Source organism: Globicephala melas, chromosome 3 (assembly GCF_963455315.2).
Source record: "Globicephala melas chromosome 3, mGloMel1.2, whole genome shotgun sequence".
Taxonomy (NCBI): Eukaryota; Metazoa; Chordata; class Mammalia; order Artiodactyla; family Delphinidae; genus Globicephala; species Globicephala melas.
Window position 1 is genome coordinate 143,383,777 of NC_083316.1, and position 25,683 is coordinate 143,409,459.

Genomic DNA, 25,683 nt, shown 5'->3' on the forward strand with positions numbered 1-25,683 from the left:
GAGGTGGGAGATGGTGGAGCTGAAGGATCGTCCGCAACAGGAGACGGAGGGCAAGCTGCAATTTCACTCACGCCTGACGCGGATGGCACAGGTTCTGGGCTTGAAATAAAGATACTGTACCACTGTACTCTCTACAGTATTGTAAAGTACACAAAAGCACAACCACTCGTAGAGGATGCACGCACGTGACAACGTACGCCAGACACGTGACCTAACTTACGTGATTGGACATGTGAACACACATTTGCATCTTTGAAAGTTCACAACTTGAAGGTTCGTATGTAGGGCACTTACTGTAATGATTTTCACATCTCCTCAGGGCCTTTCACATCAATCTCTAGACAAACTCGCAAGCTTGTCTCTTCTGGGGTCTCAGACTTTAGGGAGGAGACCCAGGAGGGCTGCCTCTGTTCCTCTCCCGGCAGCTGGACCAGGGCCATGCTGGGGGTCTCATTGGCCTCCACACTGCTTCGTGGCCCCAATTCTATGCAGGAATCATGTAACTACTGTTTATGCTTGTTTTCTTTCAATATTTTAATGCTTTTCTAGACTCTGGCTTTTTCTATAAGAGGAAAATGAGGATTCATTTTCGAATGACTTTTTTATGAAGGGGGAGTAAGAGGTTCTGGATAGAAGGACTGAAAAATGTACTTGGTATTTTTAGGGGTTTTTGTCTTATTTCTGGTTATGAGAGCAGCAACAACGAACAAACAAACCTGAACCTCATCCCCAGCAGTGAAACAGCAAACACTGTCAACATTTTGGCATTTTTCCTTATGGTCATTTTCCCTTCTACTTGCAGGCAGGTAAGATTATGCTGCATGCACAGTTTTGTAACCTGCTTTTTAAATTTCTTTTCAATCCTGTAATAGAAACCTTCTCCCTTCTGTCATTCAAAATGCTTCCTGAACATCCATTTCAAACCGTTGCATCAAGTGATTATAACCATAATTTACCAACTATTCATTCCCTACAGATACTGAGGCTGTACCCATTTTTTTCTTCCCACAGTAAATAATGTTGCCTTGAACATCTTTGTGTATAAATCTTCCCACCTGCGTAGGGTCAGAACAGCAGCAACTCGCGGATGCGTTTGTCTTCAAGGAAGTGGATTAAGTTCTTGAGGCCCCTTCTCTTATAGGAACCAGGTGCTTCTCTGACTGCTCCTGTCCTTTGTCAGCTGTGACTTCTGCTCCTGGGTTGGGCGCCGAGAGCGAACATCTCTTTCAATTTGTCTAAAACACACCTTCTTCTTCTCTTTATCTTCCCCAGCTCTCACAGCCCCACCCACAGCGTTCCTAATAAACATTCCTAATGTTCATCCCTAATATTTGTAGCCAGAGCAAAAATAGCCCCCTAGTTTTCCCTTCTTACCAGACTTTATAGTTTAAAACCACAGGGGATGGTTTTCAATTCCACGGTATTTAAAAACGTACCTCTTCCGGCCTCCCAATTATGTAGATTCACCATCTCCGTTCACTTTCCAAGGAATAGTCAAGACCTGAATTCAGATCCTCAGTCTACCTCTTAATAGCCGAGCGACCTTGGTCAACTTAACATCTCTCTCTAAGGCTCCGTTTACTCTTGGGTACCATGGGATCGTAATGGGAACCACTTAACTGGATTGCTATGAGAATTTAATGACAGTTCACTTAAAGTGCTGTGTGTTAGTGTTGTTATTCACTGAAGGTTTTGACTCTGGGTCAAAACAGGAGCATGCACGTCACCTCCAAGATGCTAGATTTTCACGACAAAATGGTACCATGTAATGCCAGACCTGGAAGGATGGCGTTGAGATCGAGTCCATCCCCCTGGTTTCATTGATGGGGAAACTGAGGCCCACAGAGGGGAAGGGACTTGTCCAGGGTCACCTGGATGGGTATAAGATATGACATCACAATGCTGCTCCTATGATCAGGCAGCAGGAGGGGCTGGCTCATGGCTTCAGAGCACAGATAAGAGCCCTTCCATCAAGCCCGGGGAGGGGGTGGGGGGGTGGCTCATCCTTTATGTCTAGGCCTTGGGTGGGCTCAGTGTGGGATTCAGCTAATTGTCCAGATCCCACCCATTGCCTGTTAAGCCCCCCAGATCAATCCCAGAGCAGCTAGGAAGCTTGTGGAGTATTAGAAACACTATATATGTTCTCCCTTGCACCACACAGGTGATTTCCTGTGACCCACCCCCATACCGTCCGCGCTTGTGTGACCACACACACCACACGTACACACACACACATACCTCTTGGGCCCATTGGAAATTCATATATTCTCCCCTGGCACGGGAGCGGAAGGCGTCTGCCAACCTGTGGGTTTCTTTTCCGTGTGGCTCACCATCTGGAGTGGCCACCTGGCCTCCTTGTGGAGTGTGTGTGTGTGTGTTCGTGTGTTTGTGCACACTCGCTCAGGCACCCATGTCCCAGGGCCAGCGTATTGTGTCCCCTCTCTGTGCCTGAACGGCTGAATGAACAAGAGCAAGAGAACAGAGGCACAGAGGACAATGCCCAGAAGTCATGCTGGCAGCGTGAATGAATAATTCACATTGTATCTGCTGCTTTCCAGGGCTTCCCCAAATAGCTGTTTTAATTGCTTATTTGTTTCGCTGCTGACTTTAATTCAGCCGCCTTCAGCTCAGAACACTTTGGTGTTTAACGTTGACTCTGCAGGTAGGGCTTCCCTTTGGGGAACAACGGTCTGTTTTCTTCTTTAAAAAGAAATAATGGGAGGGAGAATAAACCCTTAAAGGTGTACTTTTCAGAGGTAAAAACCATTTTTCTTTTCACCTCCTGTGCAGAGCTCCTTTGTAATCAGTCACTGTAGGCCTCTGTGGTCTTGGAGAATAAAGAAATAGCGGTCACGTGGACAGGCAAGGCGAGCTTCTGGGCTAGATCAGTCGGCCCACCATGATGCAGTGGGCAAACCCTTGGGCATCTACAGATTTTGAGATTCTCAGACATGGCCAGGCCATGCTGCCTTGTGCTTTCCTACACATGCCAGCCAGAGCATCTAGGAAAGGTTATCAGGAAGGCCGTACCTGCCTGGGCAGGCAGCCTGGGGGCTGCCCTGCCAATGTAGCCTGTAGAATAGTAGGGGTCTAATGCCATGTCCCCCCGGAGCTCTGGCAGGATGCCTGTAGTGTGAAGTGCGTGGCTCAGCTTTGAAAGGGCTTCTGCTGGGGGTCCTGGTGGAGTGACCTGGAGAAGGGGGCTGGTTGGAAGCCAGGCGTTCGGAGCCCCTTATATATAAATATAAGGGCAGCCAGAGGTAGCAGGCTGTAGAGTGTGGAGGGCCTGGGCCAATAGAAGCCGTGTGGGTTACAGCAGGAGGTGACGGGTGTGAATCTGAAGACACAAAGGGCACCCAGGACACCCTTGGTGGTTGCAGAGATGGGACCAGTGGGCTTTGTGGTCTAGTCCCACACCTGCAGAACAGGGGCACCTGTAGAGCCGGTAGGCCAGGGTGCAGTTACTCCCCCTCCCCCCCCAAGCTCTGCTTGGCCTTCTGTCTGCAAATGGATGCAGAGGGTAGAGGGCTGGTTTAATGCAGGAGGACAGAAAGTGATGCTCAGAGGATCTACTAAGTGCAGAGGAGCAGAGGGGTTGAGAACCTACGTTCCGGAATCAGGTCCGTGTGCTCACTGGCTGTGTAACCTCAGGCAAGACATTGTGTGGGACAGGAACTCAGCAAACACTAGGAAAGGGCTGATACAGCTGCTTGCAGGACTGTGCTCAGAGAGAGGCTGGGCGGCCATGGCCAGGCCCTGAGAGTGGGATGGGAGGCAGAAAGCTTTGATAAAGAAGGAGAAGGAGAGGGATTTCTCGAACACAAGGTTCGATACCGCTTTTAAAGTTCCTGCAGTTATTAAATAGGGGATGTTATACACCAGTCGTCCTGAGTACGGTGCTGAGTACGGGACCAGAAGCATTGGCATCACCTGGGAGTTTGTGGGAAATGTAAATTCTCAGTGCAGCCCAGAATCAGAAACTCTGGGAGTGGGTCACAGCTCTCTGTGAGCTCACAAGCCCTCCAGGGGATTCTGATGCAGCTCAGGACTGAGGACCACTGCTGTATACAATAAGGGGAAGTCAGAAGGGGTGTTCACAGAACGAGTGCGTATGGACCAGGGAGACTAGGGAGTGTTAGGAAACCTGAGTGCCAGGAGGATCCATTCCTCTGTGGCTGTGTGATCTTGGACAATTCCTTAGGGCACAGTCTTAGAAACCCAGTACTGAAAGGTCCTTTAGCGATCACTGTGTCATCTTCTTATGGTGGGAACGGGGAAGCAGTGGTCCAGGGTGAGGAAGGGACTTGGCTATAGTTACTCAGCGGCAGAGCTGAAAATTGAAGCCAGTTGGATTTGCCTCCTGACAGACTAAGTGTCCCAGGATGTATCAGCTCGCCTCTCTATGTCTCAGTTTCCACATCCGTAAAATGGAACTAATAGTAGTACTTAGATTATTTTAAATAAGTTAATATCATATAGTATTGAATATGGGGTTTTCCTTTATTTTTTCCTTACAACTGTATTGAGGAATTACTGAAGCACACTAACTTGTATGTATTTACAGAGTGCAATTTGATGAATTTTGACATACACATATACATCTATGAACCTGTCTTCATAATCAATATAACAAACATTCCCATCACCCCTGAAACTTTCTTTGTGCCCTTTGATAATCCCCCTCTCCCTCTACTCATCCCCAGGCAACTACTCATCTGCTTTCTGTCCTTAAGGTTGGTTTGTATTTTCTAGAATTTTACATACATGGAATCGTACAGTACAGTCTCTTTCTATCCTGGTTTCTTTTACCCCAGTATGCTTCTGAGATTCATCTGTATCGTTGTGTGTGTTAATAGTTCGTTCCTTTTTATTACTGAGTAGTATTCCAGCGTGGATGTACATTTGTCTATCCATTCCCCTATTGTTGGACATTTGGATTGTTTCTAGCTTAAGGTTATTACAAATCAACATAGCATTAATTTTAAGAAGCACCATTATTTTATGTGCCACTAAGAAAAGTGCTACCAATTAAATTATGACCCAATGTTTTTAAATTAACTAGAATGTTTATTTCATACTCATCAAAATAAATCTTTCAAACTTAGGGGTTTTTTTGTTACACACATATCGTTTTTTTACATCCAAAAAAAAAAAAAAGGAATACCTAAACAAAAATAAAGCTCCGGTGTTCCTAATACATCTTCTCATTCCGAATCCAATTCTTTGGAGTCAATGTTTAGCTCAGAATTACTGATGTCTGTGCTTTTAATATCGTCGTCCTCGGTTCCCTCCAGAGTGTTGGTGATGCAGCCTTGTTATAGGGCCCACAGAGAAGCTCAAAGGCCCTGGTGCTGGGCTCTGCAGCCAGCATGGCAATTATGCAGTGGTAGCCTCCCTTGCACTCCTGCTTTGGGAATGTTGCTAAACGTGTCTGTTCATTGCCTTCTCCACCCTTCCCCACAATCATTTGGTTCCTAGGGGTTAAAAGTGCTCCACTATTGTCTCTGAGATTTTATCCCAAGCCCATGACACCTTTGATGTCTGTGCACACACGGGCGGTGACAGCTCCATCAGGACCGCAGCCTGGCTGACAGTGTCGTAAGATGTCAGCAGTGCTAACACACATCCCAGTTTCGGAGATGCTAAAATGTATTTTTAAAATGTGCAGCTCAGAATCATTGAAACAGAGTCTATGTGTACTCTGGAAATACTCAGTGAAATTCAGCTTTTATTATTATTATTGCATTCCTGTGAAGCATCAGTTTCCTGTTGGTCCAATGAGGGTGGCTGTATCTGCCTCACAGAAATGTTGTGAAGGTAAAGGACATGATGTATTTCACATAGAGCCTATGGTCCAGTGCCTAGTACTTAATTGACCTTCAGCAAAAGATGTATTGTTTCATTGCAGCCTCACGATGCCCTTGACTTTGGGGACCGGCAAGATAGAAGACTTGTGAATGCTGAAGCTGCAAAGGGGGCCTTAGAAATGTGACATCTCAGCTCCCTCATTTTACAGATGGGAAGCCCAGAGAGAGTGGGTGCCTTCCCCCAGGGCCTGGTTCATCTTGTGGCAACGTCAGGATTCAAACCCAGATCTCGTCACTCCCCTTCCAGTGCTCTGCCTAGACTGTGTTGTCATGGAAGGAGCCACAGGTCAGGATCCCAGAGAAGCCTTCATGGCCAGTTCCATTTCCAGAAGGATCAGCTCCTCAGGCTGCATGGCTGGGGTGAGGGTCAGAGCTCAAGGAACAGGAATGGCCAGATTCCAGGGAAGGGTGGCTTTGGCCTCTGTCCGTCAAGCTGGAAGCTCCTGGACAGCCCAGCACCTGGGAGGACCCCTCGGAAACCCAGCTCTTGGGACTGGAAAGGAGCAAAGCTGGGGGTTGAGTGCCCTCAGGGTCATAAATACAAAAAAGAGGAGCTCTGCATGTCTGCCCAGCACCACACGCCAAGGGCTCTATTGAGCTGTTCCCGTGTACTAATTTGTTCAATGCTACCAGAGCCCTGTGAGGCAGGTTTTCATGACTGCTTTATACCTATGGGGAAACTGAGGCTTAGAGCTGGGGAAGGGATGCCTAAGATTACACAGCTAAGAAAGATGGAACTGGGAGTCCCGTTTGGTTCTGTTGGCCCTTTCTATAGGGCACAGAACCTCCTTAGCCTAACTCCCAGTTCGGGAATGAGAATGGAGCTGGGTGACGGGCAAACATGTATACCCAGTGCTGTGTTCTGCTGTGGTACTGGGCTTTAAGAGAATTACCCTCCAACAAGGGAACAAGCAAAACAAAGGGCCCATCTCCCAACCTTGTCTATCCATGAATGGGAACTTCATAGTTTCATACGGGTTCTGGCACAGTGATAATTCTCCTTCCAGTATAACAGGGTTAGTTAGCCCAGAACAATACTATCAATAACTGTTTCTTGAAGGCTGTTCACATGATTGCTGTATCTCAGATGGAGCTGAACTCAGCACCAGTCTGACTTGATCTCTTGGTGTCATGAGTGTGATGCAGGCCTGGGGTTGGTCCCCAGGTTTTAGTCTCAGCCTTGCCACTGGGTCCTTGGGTGGCTCTGGGCAAGTCTTTCTCTCTGTGCTTCAGTTTTCTCACCAATAAAACAAGGAGTTGATTAGTCAGATCCCAGATATCACACTCAGTTTTAACATTCCTTAATACCCCTGCATCAGGTGCCTCATTTGGACAGCAATGAAAATAATAATGAGTCGCTCACATTTATTGAGCGCGCACTATATACCAAAGTGATATTTCATCCATTATCTCATCTAATCCTCAAAGAACACTGTAAGGTGGGTTTGAATGGTACTTACCTGAAAGCGTTGTTTCTGAAAGAGGTCCAAGTGAGTTAACATATGTAAAGTGCTTGGAACAGTTCCTGGCACAGAATCCATGCTCAGTCAATGTATTATTATTTCTCCTGTTCTGCAAGTATGAAAACTGAGCCTCATAGAGTTTAAGTATCTTGCCCAAGGTCACAGAGCTAGAAACTGGCAGAGCCGAGATTTAAACTCAAGGAGTCTGGCTCCAAAGCCCTGTGCTCCTAATTTCTACTCTGTGCTGCCTCTTCATAGGACAAGATGCAGGAGAAAGATGTTAGAGAGCAGTGGGGACTATGTGCAGCTAGAGAGTGCCTGCCTTCTAGGCACGCTAGCTCCATTCTTAAAATACAGCACTGTAGTAGACAAACTTATCTATAAGCTGAATTTGGCCACCCCGTAGTCAGTTGGCCATGCCTAGGCTAATCCATGATCTGGTTCTCAGAATCTTAATCTTTTTTTTTTTTTTTTAACATCTTTATTGGAGTATAATTGCTTTACAATGGTATGTTAGTTTCAGCTTCACAACAAAATGAATCAGTTATATATATACATATATTCCCATATCTCTTCCCGCTTGCGTCTCCCTCCCTCCCACCCTCCCTATTCCACCCCTCCAGGCGGTCACAAAGCACCGAGCTGATCTCCCTGTGCTATGCGGCTGCTTCCCACTAGCTATCTACCTTACGTTTGGTAGTGTATATATGTCCATGCCTCTTTATCGCTTTGTCACCATTTACCCTTCCCCCTCCCCATAGCCTCAAGTCCATTCTCTAGTAAGTCGGTGTCTTTATTCCTGTTTCACCCCTAGGTTTTTCATGACATTTTTTTTTCTTAAATTCCATATATATGTGTTAGCATACGATATTTGTCTCTCTCTTTCTGACTTACTTCACTCTGTATGACAGACTCTAGGTCTATCCACCTCATTACAAATAGCTCAATTTCGTCTCTTTTTATGGCTGAGTAATATTCCATTGTCCATCATCAAAAAATCTAGAAACAATAAATGCTGGAGAGGGTGTGGAGAAAAGGGAACCCTCTTACACTGTTGGTGGGAATGTAAATTGATACAGCCACTGTGGAGAACAGTATGGAGGTTCCTTAAAAAGCTACAAATAGAACTACCATATGACCCAGCAATCCCACTACTGGGCATATACCCTGAGAAAACCATAATTCAAAAAGAGTCATGTACCAAAATGTTCATTGCAGCTCTATTTACAATAGCCCAGAGATGGAAACAACCTAAGTGTCCATCATCAGATGAATGGATAAAGAAGATGTGGCACATATATACAGAATCTTAATCTTAAATCCCAGCAAGTGAGATGCAGAGAAATAGCAGAAACACCACTGTGTCAGTGAGCTGGAGGGCATCCAGGGATGAGTAGGCATAAAGACATGGGGATGGAGGCGAAGGAAGGGAACAGGCCCAAGGCTCGGGTGTGTGATCCCAAGAGCTCAGTTCGGGGGCGGGGGGGCCAGAGTGAAGGCAAGATTTAGCAGGAGGAGGTTAGCCACTGGTGTGTGGAAGCCTGGGTTAAAGACTAGAAGGGGGTAGGGGGAACAGTCTGGAACTTTCCCTCCCCATAGGAGAATGCCAGGAGTGAGAGGGAGTGACTAGTCTAAGCCTAGTAGACTAGTCTACTTTGGTAGACTAGTCTAGTCTACCAAAGTAGGGAAGCAAGGAAGTCTGGGGGTCGAGTAACCAGAATGTCTAGACAGGTGTTTTGAGAGGAGAGGGACGGAAGTGTGTGAGGGAAAGAAAACTTGGAAATTCCTGGTTGTAAATGCCTCCTTCAGAGAACAAATTTTGAGAGCCAAAGCCAATCCCGCTGTCACCTCTTAACTTTCTCTGGTTTAATTTCGCAAAAAAAAGCAGAGAGCTTAAGCAGTCCCAAGTCGTCCAGGAAAGGAGACGGTGGAATACGGCGCAAGGCGTATTGGCTATTAGCATGAACAAGTATTTTGCCTCATCATGGAAAGGGATATAAACCCTAACTGATAAGAACAGGTAATGTTGGTTGAGCCCTGTGTGCCGTGGGCTCGAGCATAGCTCATTTTAACAGGTAGTCACTCTGAGCATCCCCGCTTTACTGATGGAGAAGCAGGTTCAGGCAAGTTAGGGTTCACGCCCAAGTGGACAGAGTGAGTAAGTGATGGCGCCTGCATTGCAACCCCTCTAGAGCTTATGATTTTTCTTTTACCACCACTCGTATCTCTCGAGTTGAAAAATGGGGACAGTGATGATGATGATGATGATATGATAGTAGCTAACATATCCGACCAGCTTAAGATGAGAGATGGCACAATTCTCACAGTGCACAGAGCACAGAAGTCTCTCAGCTGTTAACAGCCCACATTTACTGAGGGCTTATTACATGGCAGGCCCTGCGCTAAGCACTTTACATGGATTATCTCATTTAATCCCTGCAACACCCTATGAGATTGGAATTTCTAAGTTTCACAGAGAAGGAAACTCCTAACAAGGTTAAGTAACACACCTGTGGTTGTAGACGAAGCAGAAAGTGGGTTTCAGCCCAGCATCAATTCCGCAGCCTTTGTGGGTAGCAACTACCCTGCCTCCCCATTAGCCGTGAAGCCCACCACCGTCTTCCCTGGATTACTTCCTTCTCCAGCCTCCCCGGCCTACACCCCGTCGTCTCAGTCTCTCCCTTCTCCCACCCCCTTGGTCTTTCACATCTGTACAGCTGACCTAGCATCTTATTAACTATCCCTGCATCCTCTCATTGCCTGGGGTTCACAGTCTAAGGTAGCAGAACCGCCATACATACTGTCACAGGGATGGGCCACTCCCTGCTGTCAGTGTAAGCCTCGTCTGCCTGGCCAGACCCTCTGCTCTCGAAGGCAGAAACAAGGCTTATTCAAGTGTCTTAGCCCTCGTCGTGTCTGGCGTGGGACCAGTCTGTTTACTGTCCATGCAGTAAATTCTTCCTTTTTTTTTAAAGCCTGATTGAGTTTATTTTTTAATTTTTATTTATAAATTTATTTATTTATTTATTTATTTTGGCTGCGTTGGGTCTTCATTGCGGTGCGCGGGCTTCTCATTGTCGTGGCTTCTCTTGTTACACAGAGCACGGGCTCTAGGCGCGCGGGCTTCAGTAGTTGTGACGCACGGGCTTAGTTGCTCCGCGGCAAGTGGGATCTTCCCAGACCAGGGCTTGAACCCGTGTCCCCTGCATTGGCAGGCAGATTCTTAACCATCGCGCCACCAGGGAAGCCCACGCAATAAATTCTGTTGCTTGGAGGACTGATTGAAAGGAGGGAGAAAGGAGTTGAGGAGAGGGTGAGTCAGAGAGCCTCTCTGGGTCACCTTCTGCAGCTCGGCACTGGGGTGGCGCTCAAAGTCTTAACGGGGACCCCAGAGCCCCAAAAGCCCAGCCTCTGCCCACTCTACCTCCAGTCCATCACTCATAACGTGAAGATATGCGGCTTTCTTTTCTGTTCCTCACACCATCATCCCTACCCAAAGCCTTTGTACTGGCTGTTCCTGTTGCTTCCCACCATCTGGTCTCCCCTCCAAGATCACCTCCTCCGAGAAGCTTCCCTTGCTTCCCTTGACTGCCCTGCCCCACCCCACCCTTACACGTAATCCCACTACCCTGTTGTACTTTTCTGAATACCATGAGTCTCTGAAACGATCCTGTGGATGCATTTTTCTGGTTGGGGTGTCTCCCTGACGGGAGCGTAGGGCAAGGTCCTGTCTGTCTCGTCCACTTCTGTAGCTGGGTGTTTGCTCCGATTCAGCTGTGGTTCATGTGCTCAGCCGTCCTCACCAACTATGAGATGGTGATTTTTTTTTCATCCCCAGATTCGTTTAAGGAATGAATGAAGGTGTTTGCACCAGACCGAATTAAAGGGAGGAAGGAGAATTGCAAAGATGGCACTTTCTTCCGGCCACCCCAGCCTTGCAGGTGTGGGCTGCTTAGCGCTGGGGCTCTGCCGAGGTCCGGTGGCGGCGTGTCCTCAGGAGTTGTGTAATCCTGAGCTATGGGAACTATGCGTGTGAAACACCCCGGGGCGGGAAGAACCGGCCTGGCCATTGTGCCTGGGCTGGGAGGAGAGGTTCGGCTGAAAGTTTGGACAGTTCTTGGCATGCAGTCTGCAGGGCCCTTTAGAAAGCCATCCCGCCCAGTTGGCCCTCGGAGAGAGCACGGTCTGGGGGGGCCAGCATCCCGCTGGACGGCGATAAAGAGGTTACTGTGGGAAGCGTTCAGATTGCTCGGGAAGCACTAGGAACATGAAAGATATGTTATGCGTTCTTCAGTCCCAAGAGAATCACCACCCAGTGTTAGACTTGGCAAAAGGCTTTCTGCTCCTTCTCTGAGCTGCCTCCTTAGAAAAGACGCGCTGTCTGAATACTGAATGCCAGCCGTGGCGATGTGGAGCTGGAAAGAGGACGAGGGGCCTGCGTTCCTGGACAGGTGATCCCACAGAACCCTACCTGTCTCCAAGGCAACACATCCGGGCCCCTTTTTTTCCAAGAGAGCCTGTTGTGAAACATTCAGGAATGTTTGTGTTCCTTCAGAGATTTGTAATTAAGAAGAGGCAGAGCTAGTTCTCTTTTGGCGCTCTTCCCTCCTTCCCTCTCACCCCTCCGGCATTTGGGTCATTTGATTTCGCGATCTGGGTTTTCAGCAGCCCAGGACTTGGAGGCTGGAGGAAGGGACTGTACCGGGCTGGACTGGGGTGAATCGCTTCAACAGGGGCTGGGGGCTGGGAGTTGCAGGCAGGCCCCCAAGTCCTGGCCACATCTGAAAGCAGACATCTCTTCCCAGCTCACATTCTTGGCACTTGCCCAAGGGGAAGCACTGCAGGCCAGAGAAGCACCCACAGTTTCCCAGGGGAGACTGGTTTAAACGGACAGTTCCTCTCTCTGGGAAGAGGAGTGTGTGCACATGTATATATATGTGTGTGTGTGTGTGTGTTTAAATCCTTGTGCAGCTAAAAACGCTTCTCTTCATCCTTATTCTCTGAATGACACGTCTCTGCACACTGAATAATTCATCTCCCTCTTGGCATTTGTTCCAGAGAGAATCTCGCTGTCCAGATTTCTTGTAAGTTGCATAGTCTTCCAATAGTAGCTTTTCTCTTTCCCATGGAAGAGCTCTGGGAGTCTGGATATCAGCCCTCTGGGTTTTTTTTCCATGATCGCTTTGAAGGGAAGCCTGAATATCAAACCCAAAGCCTTCCTTTCTCCTCTTGCCCCCCTCTGTCTCACATTGGGTCCTCTGGATTCCCTCTTCTTTATCCCTGTGGGGCACGATGTCTGTGTTCACTGCAGGCAGGAATCAGCATCACAGCCCCGGTAGGATATCCAGTGTCGGGTACATTACTGATACTTGTATCTAACATTTACTTCAGGTCTGGCTTCTTGATGTCCAAGGCTGGAACAATCAGTGGAGTTAATGGTTTTCTGGAAAAGTGATGCATTTTGGGTGTTTTAGACCTGCCGCTTCTCCCTCAGTCCCCATCCTCACACACAGAGCTCAGTGAATCCCTTGTCGTGGTAACTGTGAAACAGCTGTCTTTTCATGAAGCAGTCGTGCATTATCCCAGCGTATTGAGTAGCTTTGCACCAAGATATAGAAAGAATACTGAAGTTGCAAACAGGACGCAGCTTGGGTACCTTCTGCCTGCTTCAGATTTCCCCCCTGCCCAGCTTCATCATCTGTATCTTGGGTATAGCTTCCTTTGTGTTCCAGATTGTTCTGAGACTCCCTTGGTCTTGTCAGTTTTTATTAGCAAAGCTCAGGTTCTGTAGTCAGGCAATGGGGCTTCAGGTTATACCTCTGGTGTTTGCCAGCTCTGTGGCGTTGGGTGTGTTTTCTCACTGGTAAAATAGAGGAAGAGTGCCTGTGGCCCAGAGAAGGAACATGATATGTACGTAACTTGTTTTCTAGGCCTAGATTTAGCCATTATTAAATATTTTTAATTCCAGCTGATACAGGAATATTACAGAGAAACTAGTTAAAAAAATGATTAGAAAGGAAAAAGTTAAATTATGTTAAAATCCCTATACCAAGATAGCATTTTAATGCATATCTTTCCAGTTCCTCTTCTATAAACATATACATATTTTAGGCAAAATGTCATATACTGTAACAGTATCCTGTAGCTTTTTTTCCTTAATAGATCTTTATTGGAGTATAATTGCTTCACAATAACTGTGTTAGTTTCTGTTGCACAACAAAGTGAATCAGCCATACGCATACACATGTCCCCATATCCCCTCCCTCTTGAGCCTCCCTCCCACCCTCCCTATCCCACCCCTCTAGGTGGTCACAGAGCACCAAGCTGATCTCCCTGTGCTATGCGGCTGATTCCCACCAGCTATCTATTTTACATTCGGTAGTGTATGTATGTCGATGCTACTCTCACTTAGCCCTGGCTTCACCCTCCCACCACATGTCCTCAAGTCCATTCTCTATGTCTACCTCTTTATTCCTGCCCTGCAACTAGGTTCATCAGTACCTTTTTTTTTTCTTTTTTTAGATTCCATATATATGCGTTAGCATATGGTATTTGTTTTTCTTTTTCTGACTTAACTTCACTCTGTATGATAGACTCTAGGTCCATCCACCTCACTACAAATAACTCAATTTCATTTCTTTTTACAGCTGAGTGATATTCCATTGTATATATCTTGTTCAACAATGTTGCTTTTCCTCATAGTGTGTTAAGAGCATCCTTCCATGTTGGCAAAATATAGAACACACCATTATTTTTTGTTCTTAGGTATTCATTATTGTATTCACCCATTCCACAAATATTTATTGAGCACCGATCATGGGGCTTCTGTTGCTTAGATGCACCATTGATGAAATCATTTAATTCATCCCCAGGGAAGAATTTTGAAAGGTAATGATCCACACAGGGATTCAGGGAGCTGTGGAGAGGAGATGAATCTTTATCTTCTTGATTCTCTGGGTTGCAAAGTGTAACTAACAATATTCCCATCTCCCCAGCCAGGCTGGCAGGTGGGGCTTCTCAGGGCTGAGCCCAGGGAGAGGAATGAGTCAGTAACAAAGGTCTGACTGTGGTTGGCTCAGGCATTCCTGTTCCCTCCCAGATTTATCTGTCCTCAGTAATAGAGGCACTTGCCCTGGAGGAGTATGCCTCTGTATGGAGTTTTCCTTCAGAGGCATTTTCAAAGCTGTGTTAGATGAAATGATGTTGGATGAGATTTGGCCATTGGTCACTGGTCTTCATTTCTCCATAAGGAAGTGGGAACAAATCATTTACAGTAGTTTGAGGAAGAGGAGGAGTTACTGAGGGACATGGTCTTTTGTTTCTGAAGTCTGGGTGGGGCTTGGGGTGGAGCGGTGGAGTGGACTGAAGACAGCTTTGCAGAAACTTTATCCAGGTTGGCAAAGGTGCTCCTGAATGAAGTGCCTTCTGACCCGAGGAAACCACCTGTGTCTTCCCCACCTCTTCCTTCTTTTACTCCAAGACGGTGCCTCGTAATTTTGCGAGGGGCTCAGGAGATGCATTGAAGATGTCAACTTTCAAGAGAACCTTTCGGCTCACAGCAGGGGCTCTGAGGACAGAGTGCCTTGCTTGAAATCCCAGCTTTGTCATTGTTGTGGACATCGAGAATGTTATTTAATCTTTCTTAGTCTCAGTTTCCCCTTCTGGGAAGCAGAGAAGAATGTTCTTTGAGCGTTCATTTGCACCAGCCTCTGCACTAAATGTTTTTACAAACATGACTTTATTTGACTTGACAACCTGGAGAGTTATTATTATCCCCACATTTCAGATAAAAGTACTGAGGCTCAGAGAGCGACTGTGCGATACTCGCACAGCTGGTAAGTGATACTTCTTGAATCCTTACTGGATAGGGCTTAGTCTGTTGCATATCATATACGCCTCTGCCCTCATCCTTTGTCTCCCACAATACAGCAGTAAATTACTGACCAACAGAAGCTTTGGGGCTATCCATTCCTTCAGTCAATAGATACTTTTATTAGCCTACCAGACCCTGGATATATAGTGGTCCATGAACACACCAGGTCTACCCACCAGGGGCTCTTTCAGTGTTTCTTTTTCCCCCACATACTTTGCTTTAAGCTTGATTTGGAGTGGGTTTAAGAGGGAAGGGGATTGCACAAGATGGGAGAGTCATTTCGTACGGCTTGGAGGGAAGTTCTTGATCAGGAATCCTAGACCCCGTCTCACTCATCTTTCCTCCTGTCCCATTGTACGTCAGTTTGCCAATCTGTCTAAGGAGTGTTGAAGCAGAGCCTTCCGGGCTTCCAGAACTGGGAGGGGATTGGGAGCAGACAGGAGAGGGGGAGTATTAGAATATGTATTTTAGGCAGATACAGCTATGGGGAAAACCCAAAGGGGCCGTCTGGGGGCGCCGTTCAGGCGGACTTTTGTGTACCTAGATTCCCGCCTCCCTGCACGCTGGCTAAAGTGCTTGACCAAGGGTTTATGGTGTTTTCCAGCCTTGAAAAACCTGTGTGTGTTTAGCTGGGTGATTTGTCTGTCTGTCCATCTGACTTAGCCACCGAGACTGGGTGATTACCACCACCTCACTCCCCACAATATGGTGACTTAGAGGGTGGTTATCGCTAAAAGATCAGTTTGGCCTGGATTTTGCAGGGAAGGACAGCAGTGGGTACAGGCATTTGGGAATCGGCCCAGGAAGCAAAGAAATACGGCCAAACTCACAAGGAGGGAACATCTGCTATTCTAGATGCTGCAGTTAGCTAGCTTTCCAGAGGGGAAGTAGGTAGGACAGGCATGGGCTAGAGCCGGGGGGATGGCTGGGGCTGTGGTGGACAAGTGAACTGCAGGAGGAGCAGCCAGAGAGGGCTGGAGTTCGAGTCCGGAAGTAAGACTTGACCCTCGAGCCCTTTCCTGTGACCCCCCCTCACTTAGAGGTGCAGGAACAGAGGCCCAGAGAAAGCAGGTGACTTGCTCAAATCACTGCCCAGTTTGTGGCAAAGTTGGGAGCCGAGCACATTCCCCGCCTCCCTCCCAGGTGCTCCCATCCCGCTGCTCCAGTTATGCGTTCATCTTCCCAGGGGACAGCAGAGCTGGTGTCACAGTGCAAAGCTTCTAGATCTGGTGGGCCAGCGCAGAGGAGCAGGGAGGTTGAGAGCACCTACGTGTTGCGGGATCTTGGGGACCGTAGGCTGATGGAGTCTGTTTCTCCTCTCCCTTGCCAGGTACACCAAACCGCTCACCTTTGCTGACTGCATTAGTGATGAGTTGCCGCTGGGATGGGAAGAGGCGTACGACCCACAGGTTGGAGATTACTTCATAGACCACAACACCAGTAAGTTCCTGGCCGTCCTCCCTTCCCATCCCCTCTGCCCATCCCTCTGCCTCCTGCCCAGCCCCCCAAGTCTGGAAGAGCTACCAGCAGGGACTCATGAAGCCAGATTGTGTTTTGTTTCACGTAGAGTTAGACAGAGATGTCAATGTAGATATAGATAGATAATGTATGCTCATATATAAATAACAGTTCAGAAGGATTTTAAATAGAATCGAAAACTCCACCTCTCACAACCCATCTCCCCGCTTTTACAGAGGCAACCACTGCTATCAATTTCTCGTGTATCACTCCAGAAATTTCCCAGTCATGCGTGTTTATGTGTATATGTACATAGATTCTTTTTTTTCTTTTTTACCTATATTGATTTCCATGCATACAGATTTTTTTCATATAAGGTAGATGTGTCCTTGCCATTGCCAGACCATTTTGGAGCAGTCACTGCCCCCAAAGCAGGTCCCCAGCAGCCAGCATGCACACGTATGTGTCTGTCATGGAGTGGGCTGAGTGTATGTGCCTCTAGCCCATCACACCGTTCAGCCCACCCTCACATCGTATCTGTGCTCCAGGTATCCTGACCCAGAGTGAAGATTCTTAGTGTCTTTGTCTCTCTGACTATGAGGGAGGCATAGGTTGATACAGGCAGAAGCATGTTGTCTGACAGGTGGAAGAACCCAGGTCGAGGTACCCCAGCTGGGGAGAGTTGATGTGTATTGGGGCCTCATCCGTCACGCACCTTCTCGGCCAAGACTATTCCTGTCCTCGGAAGTTCGCTGCCCCATTTGTTCATGTGTACAGAGGAAAGAGGATGTTTCTGTCTCGCTCTCCACCTTCTGAACTGTGGGATTCCTTTTTGTCCTTTCAGGCAAGAGGAAAATGGGATGCAAAGGCATGTTTCTGAAGGTTGAGATTAGGGCACCAGATCCCAGTGGTCCCTGTTTCCTGAGCGTGTACTCTGCGCTGTGTGCTGGGAGAGGAACTGGAGAGACACCACTCATTCGATCATCCCAGCTTCCCTGTGGCATGCTAGGGTGATTATCCCCACCTTATAAATGGGACTCAGAGGTAGAAATCGACTGCTCAATGCTCAGAGTCAAAACATGGCAGAGCTGGGATTTGAACTGGTGCTGGGAGTGGAGTCGGGCTTCTCCATCCACCTCCTCCTCTGGGTTTCAGTAGCACCTGGTCATACCTCTGCTGTGCCCCTCATCGCTCTGTAGTATAACCATTCACCTACTGAGACTAGCTCTTCTAGAGCAGGACAGTGTCTAATTCATCTGTCTAGTCCCAGGCCTTTGCCTGGTAAGGCACTTAGTAGGTGTGCACTTGACCTTTGCTACATAGAAAAGGGCATACGTGCATGAACGCACGACCAAGTGGGTGAATGAGCAGACTGTTGTTGGCACCAAAGCATAGGAGAGTTTCTGAGAGACAGCTAATGGCATTAATTGCATTGTTGGTGGTAGCCGAGGTTTTTATTAGCATTCATGATTGCATACGGGATAATGAGAAGTAAATATGCCTAATTGAGTATGTATGGGGAATGAGGTTAATGCTTGGAGGGCTGCACGGTATGCTGGGTTAAACACTGATGTACAGGACCCCTAATCAGTCCTTTCCTGTTTGTAATTGCTGAGTGCATCCCCCTCATTAAAATCTGATGGTGGGAGTGAGATTTTCAGGTGCTTCTGGGAGTTGTTGGAGAGATAGAAGGACGGAGTATCACGCAGTGGCAGAGTTTATTCTGGAGGGGATGATGGCAGAAATGGGGGTATGTGTCGGGAGGTGAGTAAATGAGAATCACAGTAGGAAGAATTCTCTCTGCTAGTTTTACCAGCTATCGGGCTACTGGTTTTCTTTTGGCTGGAAGGTGCTCTCATTGGACGGAGGGTACCACCTCCGCAGACGGAGCCAGTGATACAGATGCGGTATGTGTGTGACCATCGAGGCCCAAGCCCTCAGAGCTGTGGGCTCAGACCCATCCTCTGTGTGTCCACTGACTGAAATTACTCTCTTAAGAGTTCTAGACACAATAGAATTGAGCAACAAATTAAATCCACCATCCAGCGTTCATTCATTCAGCAAATATTTATTGACCTCCTACAGTGTTCTAGGCACTGTTCTGGGAGCGTGGGGTACGTGAGAGTTCAAAATGGCAATGATCCTTATCCTTACAGAGCTTTCATCTTGGCAGGAGAAACAGAAAATAAACGGAATAAGTAAGCAGATTATGTAGTATATTAGACAATGATCAGTGTTACGGGAAAAGGGGAAGCAGAGCATGGGGCTGAGGTGTGCTGGGGTGCCTTTGTGGGTGGCGGGCAAGGAGAGTGGTAAAGGTCTTCAGGAAGAAGACCTTGTCGAGAAAATGAGATTTGAGCTAAGACTTGAAGGAGGTGGGGAGAGCGTTTCAAGTAGAGAGAGCTGATCGAACGAAAACTCCACCGCGTGATCACATTTAGCTTGCTTGAGGGATGGCAAGGACGCAGGTGTGCATATAGCAGAATTTGTGAGGAAGCGGAGAGAAGGGTATCAGGCCAGCAGGGTGTGGGCAGTGGTCCACCTGAAGGGTTCAGGCTTTTATTCAACACGATGGGAGCCATTGGAAAATTTTAAGCAGATGAGTGGTGTGACCTGTTTTATGTCTTAAAAGGGTCACTCTGGCTGCTTTGCTGAGAATAGACCTTAGTGGAACAGGGGCAGAAGCAGGGAGACTTGTAAGAGATGATTGCAATAGTCCAGGTGACAAAGGACCGTGCCCCAGACCAAGGCCGTAGTGGTAGAGGTGGTGAAAAGTGGCCTGAAGCTGGAGGTATTTTCAAGACAGAGCCAACAAGCCTTCCTGATAGATTGCACATGGGGTGTGAAAGAACGGGGTAAATGAGCCTCTCTGGGCCTGAGCAGCTGGCAGGATGGAGTTGCCATTTATTGGATGGAGAAAACTGCAGGAGGAGTGGGTTTAGGAAGGAGGACCAAGGGTTCATTGGGATGTGTCGCATCTTCCATACCTGTTATACACCTGAGAGAAGATGTCGCTGGTCAGTTTGATGTAGGAATATGGTGTTTGGAAAAGAGATCTGGGCTGAAGATGTGTATATGGGAGTTGTTGGCATATAGAGAGTATTAAAGACATGAAGCTGGATGGGATCACCAAAGGAATAAGTCAAGACAGAGAGAAGACAATCAAAGAATGAGCCATGGGGTCCTCAGACAGGAGAAGGTACAGAGAAGAGGAAAACCAGTCATGATTCTGGGGAGTGATCGGAAAGGTGGGAAGGAAAGCGAGAGTGTCTTGGCAGCCATGTGAAGGAGGCATACCGAGGAGAGAGGTGTCAACCCCGTCAAATGCTTCTGACAGATCAAGTACGAAGAGGACTGAGAATTGACCGATAGATTTAGCAAACCCCTGTGACGCTGGTGACCCTGACTTGGAGGGCAGCTTTGGACAAGGACTGGGGGCAAAAGCCTGACTAGAGTCAGTCTAAAAAACAACGGAGGGGAGGCATTGGAAACAGCAAATATGGACAACTCTTTCCAAGGTATAACCTTCTTTCATTATTTCATTTATCCGTATTCAGTTTTCCCACTGCCGTGTACATCCAGCATGATTAGATGGTTTTAATCAGTGATCAAGTTGTGTGTTCAGCTGTTTTCTCTTCATACTATGTCATGAATATTTGAGAGATGCTGCCTAGTCTTCATATTTGTCATTTTTAATGTATCAAATAGGTGTATTGATACATTTTAACACATAATGAGTGTACCATAATACCCCCCTATTGCTGACCTTGTGGGTCCTTTCCATTTGTTTGTTATAAATAAATAACACTAGGGAAGAATCTTTACGCATATTGCTTTTTTCTTCTATGATACTTTCCTGGAGTTGTATTTCCAAATGTAGGATCGCTAAGTGAAAGATTATGAACACTTGTGAGACTTGTGGTACCTCTTCCTAGTTTGATAAGTATTTCTAAAAGATCGTATCAATCTGTATTGCCACAGCAATAAGGGTACTATTTTTCTCATACCTTCATCAGTCAGTATGGGGCTAGTTACTTTTCGATAAATTCATCACAGGTTTAAACTGTTACTTCATTGTTTTTCGTTTGCATTCATTTCCATACTAACAAGGATGGACGTTCTCCCGATGTTCAGCTGTTTTTAAGACAATTGTTGTTCAAGCCGTTAGAGAATTCAATAGTGTTAGTCACGTGGGTGCGCGTGTGGTGCGCGTAGAAAGCAGGCGTGTGATGGGTAGAGGCGGGGAGGTGAGGGATGTGTGAAGTGCGGTGAACGTGTGAGCTGTATGGAGCGTGAGTGTGGAGTGTGTTTGTAGGTAGAGGTTTGGAGCCTGGGGGAGGCTGAAGAACTGGGTCTCAATGATGGCTGCGCCCAGTCGGCTAAATGTTTACTGGAAGTAGCTGCATTTTGGGGAGAGGGGGCATGAGGGGGAAGGGGATAGAGGGATGATGTTGTATGTAGCTGAGTTCGTGACATGCTGAATGATTAAACTCTGTCCATGTTTAGCTTTAATAAAAACAAGAACTCAAAAATAGTTGGCCAAGGACATCTCTAAGAACCTGCCCAGGTGTAAAGTTATCTATTCTGGTGAGGTGGACTTAAGGAAGTGGAGCATCAGCAGAAGCGGCTGGTCTTGGGAGGATCCCTCAGAGTGTGACCAGTTCAGGATGAACAGCAGTTAGCACAGCTCCTTACAGCCACCTAGGGAGCTGTCCCCAAAGGACAGTCTTTTCAAGAGTTGTTAGTACAACTGGTATCCATGTGGAAAAAAATACATTTCCACTTCTACCCCTGCCTCACACCATATGTAAAAATAAATTCAGAATGGACCACAGACCTCAACATAAAAGCTAAGACTATGGGCTTCCCTGGTGGCGTAGTGGTTGAGAGTCTGCCTGCCGATGCATGGGACACGGGTTCGTGCCCCGGTCCGGGAAGGTCCCACATGCAGCGGAGCGGCTGGGCCCGTGAGCCATGGCCGCTGAGCCTGCACGTCCGGAGCCTGTGCTCCACAACAGGAGAGGCCACAAGAGTGAGAGGCCCGCGTTCCGCAAAAAAAAAAAAAAAAAAAAGCTAAGACTAGAACACTTCGAGAAGGAGACTAAGGAGAAAATCTGCAAGATTTTAGGGTAGGCAAAGGTTTTTTAGACAAGGCACAGAAAGCACTAAGCATACAAGAAAAAAGTAATAATTGGACTTCATTGAATTAAAACTTCTGCTCTTCAAAAGACCATTAAGAAACTGAAAAAGCAAGCTACATATAAGGAGAAAATATTTGCAATACATATATCTGACAGCAGATCCGTATCAAGAATATAAAAAGAACCCTTACACCTTAATAGTAAGAAGCCCAACAACGCAATAAAAAGTATGAGCAAAAGATTTAAATAGACACTTCACTAAAGAAGACATACAAGTGGCCAAGAAACACATAAAAATATGCTTTACATAATCAGCCATTAGGGAAATAGGAATTAAATCTACAATGAGGTACGACTATACACCCACTGTAATGACTAAAATGAAAAGGATTGACAGTACCAGTGGTTGGTGAGGAGGTGGAGGAACTGGAACTCTAATTCACTACTAGTGAGGATGTAAATCAGAACAACCATTTTGGAAAACAGTTTTTCAGTTTCTTATAAAATTCAACATATAATTAACACACAAGCCAACAGTTCCACCCCTAGATAGTTTTACCTAAGCAAAATGCAGACATTGCAAAGACTTGTGCATGCATGTTCATTACAGCCTTATTCATAATAATCTCAAACAGCAACCCAAAAGTTTATCAAAAAGTGAATTATGCTGTGTTCATGCAATAGACTGTTATTCCACAATAACAAAAAATGGACGACTGATACAACCTAAATGAGTCTCAAAAGCCTTATGCCAAGTGAAGGAGGTGAGATCCAAAGAGCACATACTGCTTGATTCCATTGTCATGAAGTTCTAAGACAGAACCGGAGGGAGGAAGTGGGTGGGAGTGACTGGCACAGGACTGCAGGGTAAAGGAACCATTTACACATTGATAACAAGTGGTAGTTTGTGGTGTCTGCGTTTGTCAAAACATATCCAAGTCTACACTTTAGACGATTGCGCTTCATTGTATTTAAATTACGCCTTAATAAAGGTGATTTAAACAGTGTATTGATGCCCACTTAATACTGCAGACCAATTAAATGGAAATCTCTGGGGTAATTTCCAACAGGCAACCAGGTTGAAACCAGTGTTCTGGTGTGGGGTTGTGGGTTGTGTTTGTCTGCCTGTGCATCCATCTATCCGTGTTGGTTTGTGCTACAGAAGAAAGCCTGGGTCATCAAAAATGGTAGCCAAGCCAGCCTTCAATTAAGCCTCTCACGTGCTTTTATGCTCCAAGGAGCGCGGCCTCCAAAGGGAGGGCGCCACTCTCAGATTAAACCCAGAGCACCATGGGGAGGATCCATCCAGGGGTGCCCCAGGGCAGTTGTCAGGGACCCAGCATTTCACCTAGCCCTCTGGCAGGTGATTCTATCTGGAGCCCAGCATCGCACCTGCCAGCCTTGCCTGCCACCTTCAGTGACTGCTCAGCCCACCCGTGTTGTCACCTCTTAGCAGGTGATATGTTGAAATTGTTTGGGGAGCTTTGCGGGTCACCATTGCCTCCTTCCCACCCCCAGAGATCCTGATTTAATTGGTCCAGGGGTGGGGTCTGAGCATCGGGATCTAAAAAATTTCCCCCAGTGATTTTACTATGCAAACAGGCGTTCTTGGACATGGGCTGCACAGCAGTTACCTGGCGAAGCTTAAAACTGCCAATGCCTGGGCCCTACTCTTGGAAACTCTGAGGTTAAGTGTTCTGGGGGCAGAATTCAGGCTTTTGTTTTTATTTTTGTTTTTTGAAGCTCCATAGCTAATTATAATATGCTGAGTGGACCCAGTGTACTGGATGAAGTACCAACCTTTTTTTTTTTTTTTTTTAAAGCAATTTTGCTGAGAGTCTCGGGGAAAAGGCAGTCTCATAAGGCTGTCTGTGAGGATAAAAATTGGTACAACCTTTGGGATGATAATTTGGTAGTGTCTGTTAAAATTTAAGATGTGTATACCCACTGACCCAGTAGTTCCTCTTTTAAGGAATTCCTCTTTTTACACTACAGAATTAATAATAGCACACGTTCATAGAAGTATGTTTTTAAGAATCCTCACTACAGCATTGGTTGTGGTAGCAAAAGAACTGAAAACAATCCGGATGTTTCCTGGTAGTGGTCTGGGAGACCACTAAAGCCCTATCATAAATAAATCTTAGCACCATACCATGGAATACTATGCAACCATTTAAATGATTGAGGTAAGTAAAAAATAAAAATGAATAAGTAAAAACAGTGGTACAAATGAAAAAAAAGGATAAATTAAAAATTGAGGTAAATCTTTATGTACCTACAAGGGAAAATGAACACGATGTATCATTTGGAGATGAAAGCAAATTGCAGACCAATATACATGACATGGGCCACTTTACATTAAAAATAAATGTGTGTGTGTAGATATGTATGTATAAACAGGTTTGTATATAATCATAGGGCAATATCTGTTAGTGTGTGAGACTCCTAACGGCAGTTACCTCTAGGATGTAGGATTGGAGAGATTTAAACTCTCATTTCTTACTTTACGAATTTGCAATGGTGGAATTGTGAGATTTTTCTTTTTTTTTGTATTTTTCAATATTTTTCCCCAAAATGTAAATTTTTAAACATATGACAAACTTTAAAAAACATCTTCACCCTGGCCATGTTTCTTTTCTTTTCTGTGGCCCGTGTCAGCCAGAAGTGCGGGACCCCTGAGGGGAACCCAGGAGTCCCTAACCCTGAGGGAAGCCACATCTGCTGATGGGAAATGGGACCCCACAGTCTTTCAGCCCAGCTTTGTAAATTCTCTCCTCCCGCTTTTTTTCTTCTCTTGCAAGTGTTCCTCCATCTTACTTGGTTGAAGAGTTGCGAAGCTTTCTTTGTGGGAAGCAATTTTTGGCCCCTGCCGGCCATCTTCACACCTTGTTTTCTTTCCCAGAAAAAGGGAGGAGGAGAGCTTGAAGAATTGAATAGTTTTGGCTTTACTCTCACCATCATTTGTTTACTTTACCTGGGTGTAAGTACACTACAGCTTCCTGGGAAGCAGTGAGGCAGGGCCCATTATCCTCTTTTATAATTAGAAAAGTAGACTCAGAGAGGTCAAGCAGCCTGCCCATTGTAACACAGTGATTATTGGCAGGCATGAGAACGTGGCCCTGCTATCTCTTGGATTATTCTTCCCGTCTCTTCTTTCTTTCATTGGAAATACTCATGGGGGCCTATTCAGGAGGATTGAGAGCTAAAGGGACTGCAGAAGGAGGTACAAACTCAAAGCCCTCAGGAGCCACACACATGACATAAATGAATGAAGCAGATAAATTGTGGACCCACAGTGGCCAGATCTTCTGAATGATCAAGAAAAACCAGACATCGGGATTTTAATGTATAAATCTCCTTGTTTTTACATACCAGTAATCAGTTCAAAATTAATAAAGTTCTTTGGGCTAAGCAAAACCTATCTACAGGCTGGATTCACCATATGGCTGTGATTATACAATTTCCGGTGTGTTAGTTGCCCCTTACCCCACCCACCAACTGGGAAATGACTGAGGAGTTGACAGTCAATGGGCATTGATACTTGGACATGGTTTTGACCTCTTTGACATATGCTCAGCCGCCAGCTACCCTTTTTAAAAAATTTTTTTGTCTTCTGACTTTTTCCCAAGTTATCACTATACATATTTATTGTACACATAATTTTAAAAAATAAAAAAAGAATGAAGAAAAGGCATCCTACCATCAAGACATATCTGCTGTTGATAATTTGTTAAGTTTCCTCCTAATCTTTTTGAGAATGTATATATGTATTTTGATAAATACAAAATTATTTATGCAGTTTTGCACCCAGTACTTCTACTCACTTTTATATCATAAGCACCTTTCTGGTTTTTTTTAAATTTTTTTCGAAGACATTATTT

General features: G+C 46.2%; 1 protein-coding gene across 2 annotated transcripts in view; it reads left to right on the top strand.

Moving 5' to 3' along the window:
* The window catches only part of WWC1 (WW and C2 domain containing 1), a 152,254-nt gene that overhangs the window by 61,421 nt on the left and 65,150 nt on the right, over positions 1 to 25,683 (top strand). The window contains exons 1-2 of one of the 2 annotated variants that reach the window (XM_060296580.2): positions 16,178 to 16,196; positions 16,534 to 16,643. Coding sequence is in view for 1 of the 2 variants with exons in the window: in XM_030829984.3 (XP_030685844.2) it covers positions 16,534 to 16,643 (110 nt within the window). In the remaining variant the exon portion in view is untranslated. Of the gene's footprint in view, positions 1 to 16,177; positions 16,197 to 16,533; positions 16,644 to 25,683 lie in introns of those variants that run through there. The other variant, XM_030829984.3, reaches the window with a different exon arrangement.